The sequence below is a fragment of the Rhagoletis zephyria genome, unplaced genomic scaffold (assembly GCF_001687245.7).
Source record: "Rhagoletis zephyria isolate East Lansing unplaced genomic scaffold, Rhagoletis_zephyria_1.1 Rzeph_scaffold_45756, whole genome shotgun sequence".
Taxonomy (NCBI): domain Eukaryota; kingdom Metazoa; phylum Arthropoda; class Insecta; order Diptera; family Tephritidae; genus Rhagoletis; species Rhagoletis zephyria.
In genome coordinates this window covers 1-1,029 of record NW_016202811.1, presented here as the reverse complement: position 1 = coordinate 1,029, position 1,029 = coordinate 1, and the positions used below count along the sequence as shown (strand labels likewise).

The 1,029-nt window shown below is 33.8% G+C and overlaps 1 protein-coding gene across 1 annotated transcript; it reads left to right on the top strand.

Moving 5' to 3' along the window:
• The first annotated feature begins 312 nt into the window (after positions 1 to 312).
• On the top strand, positions 313 to 1,023 carry LOC108355436 (uncharacterized). The gene has a single exon (XM_017606598.1). The coding sequence runs from the start codon at positions 753 to 755 to the stop codon at positions 978 to 980; it is 228 nt and encodes a 75-aa protein (XP_017462087.1). The 5' UTR covers positions 313 to 752; the 3' UTR covers positions 981 to 1,023.
• The last annotated feature ends 6 nt before the right edge of the window (positions 1,024 to 1,029 follow it).

Below are 1,029 nucleotides of genomic sequence, written 5' to 3'. Positions count from 1 at the left end.
GATGGTTTATTCCTCATGCATCCAGCAATTGGTAATTGTTGCTTTTTTATTTTGAACTTTTCAAGATTAGCTTCAGATTTATACGTGAAATTTAGAGGTTATTCTTATTTTACTTATGGGGATTTTTTAAAGCACTTTGAAGAATTCCGATTCTAAAAAAACGTTTAACGGCTTTGTCATGGTTAAAATAATGCGATTACATATGTATGAAAAATCTAATTCAACACAACGGTGAAGCTAGATTAAGCATAAACCTGTCAGCAAACTCTTCTTATTGTTGGACATCTATATTATCATTACACCCTACATAAAAACATATACGTACATACATATGTATATGTATACCATAAGTTCTAGCTAACAAAACTTCACAATCATAACCAGAAAATACCGACTAAAGTGCGCTTAAATTACAACAACTAATTTTTTTATACTATAAAAAGGGAATAATACAACATACGTGCATACATACATACATATAAACATACTTAAAACTGATAAGCGTGAAACCTATCAGCTGAGACTAACTTCCAATCACTAAAACAAACCAACGATAGAGACTTTGGTGCTTAAGTGTACAGAGTATAAAAATGATCGTTGCTTCTTAGTAGCTAACAGAAAGAAGTGAACATTGAAAGTAGCAATAAGTCGTGCATAAAATTTTGCCTCTTACTAAACAAACTTATAGTTTTGTGAGAACTACTTAATTATATTACAATACAAAGTCAATAATACTGCACAATATTTACAAAATGTCCGCGAAGAATCTTCATCCACTGGTTGGTGCTACCACACGCTATATCGCCGGCAGAAATGCCATGCAGACAGTTTATTGGCGCACATCTGGCGCTGGACCTAATGGCCGAATGGTGAAAATACACAAAAATTGCGAATTCGAAAAGACACAGGATCTGCCGTCGAAAATACGCTTGCAGTATTACAATGAGAACTATCGGGCGAAGATTAAGGATGCACTGTGAGCACTGAAGTGGTTGGCGAAAACACGAATTTTTAGGTTAATTTTTTTTT

Excerpts from the sequence above, each read along its gene's own strand:
- LOC108355436 (XM_017606598.1), top strand. The coding sequence starts at position 753 with ATGTCCGCGAAGAATCTTCATCCACTGGTTGGTGCTACCACACGCTAT.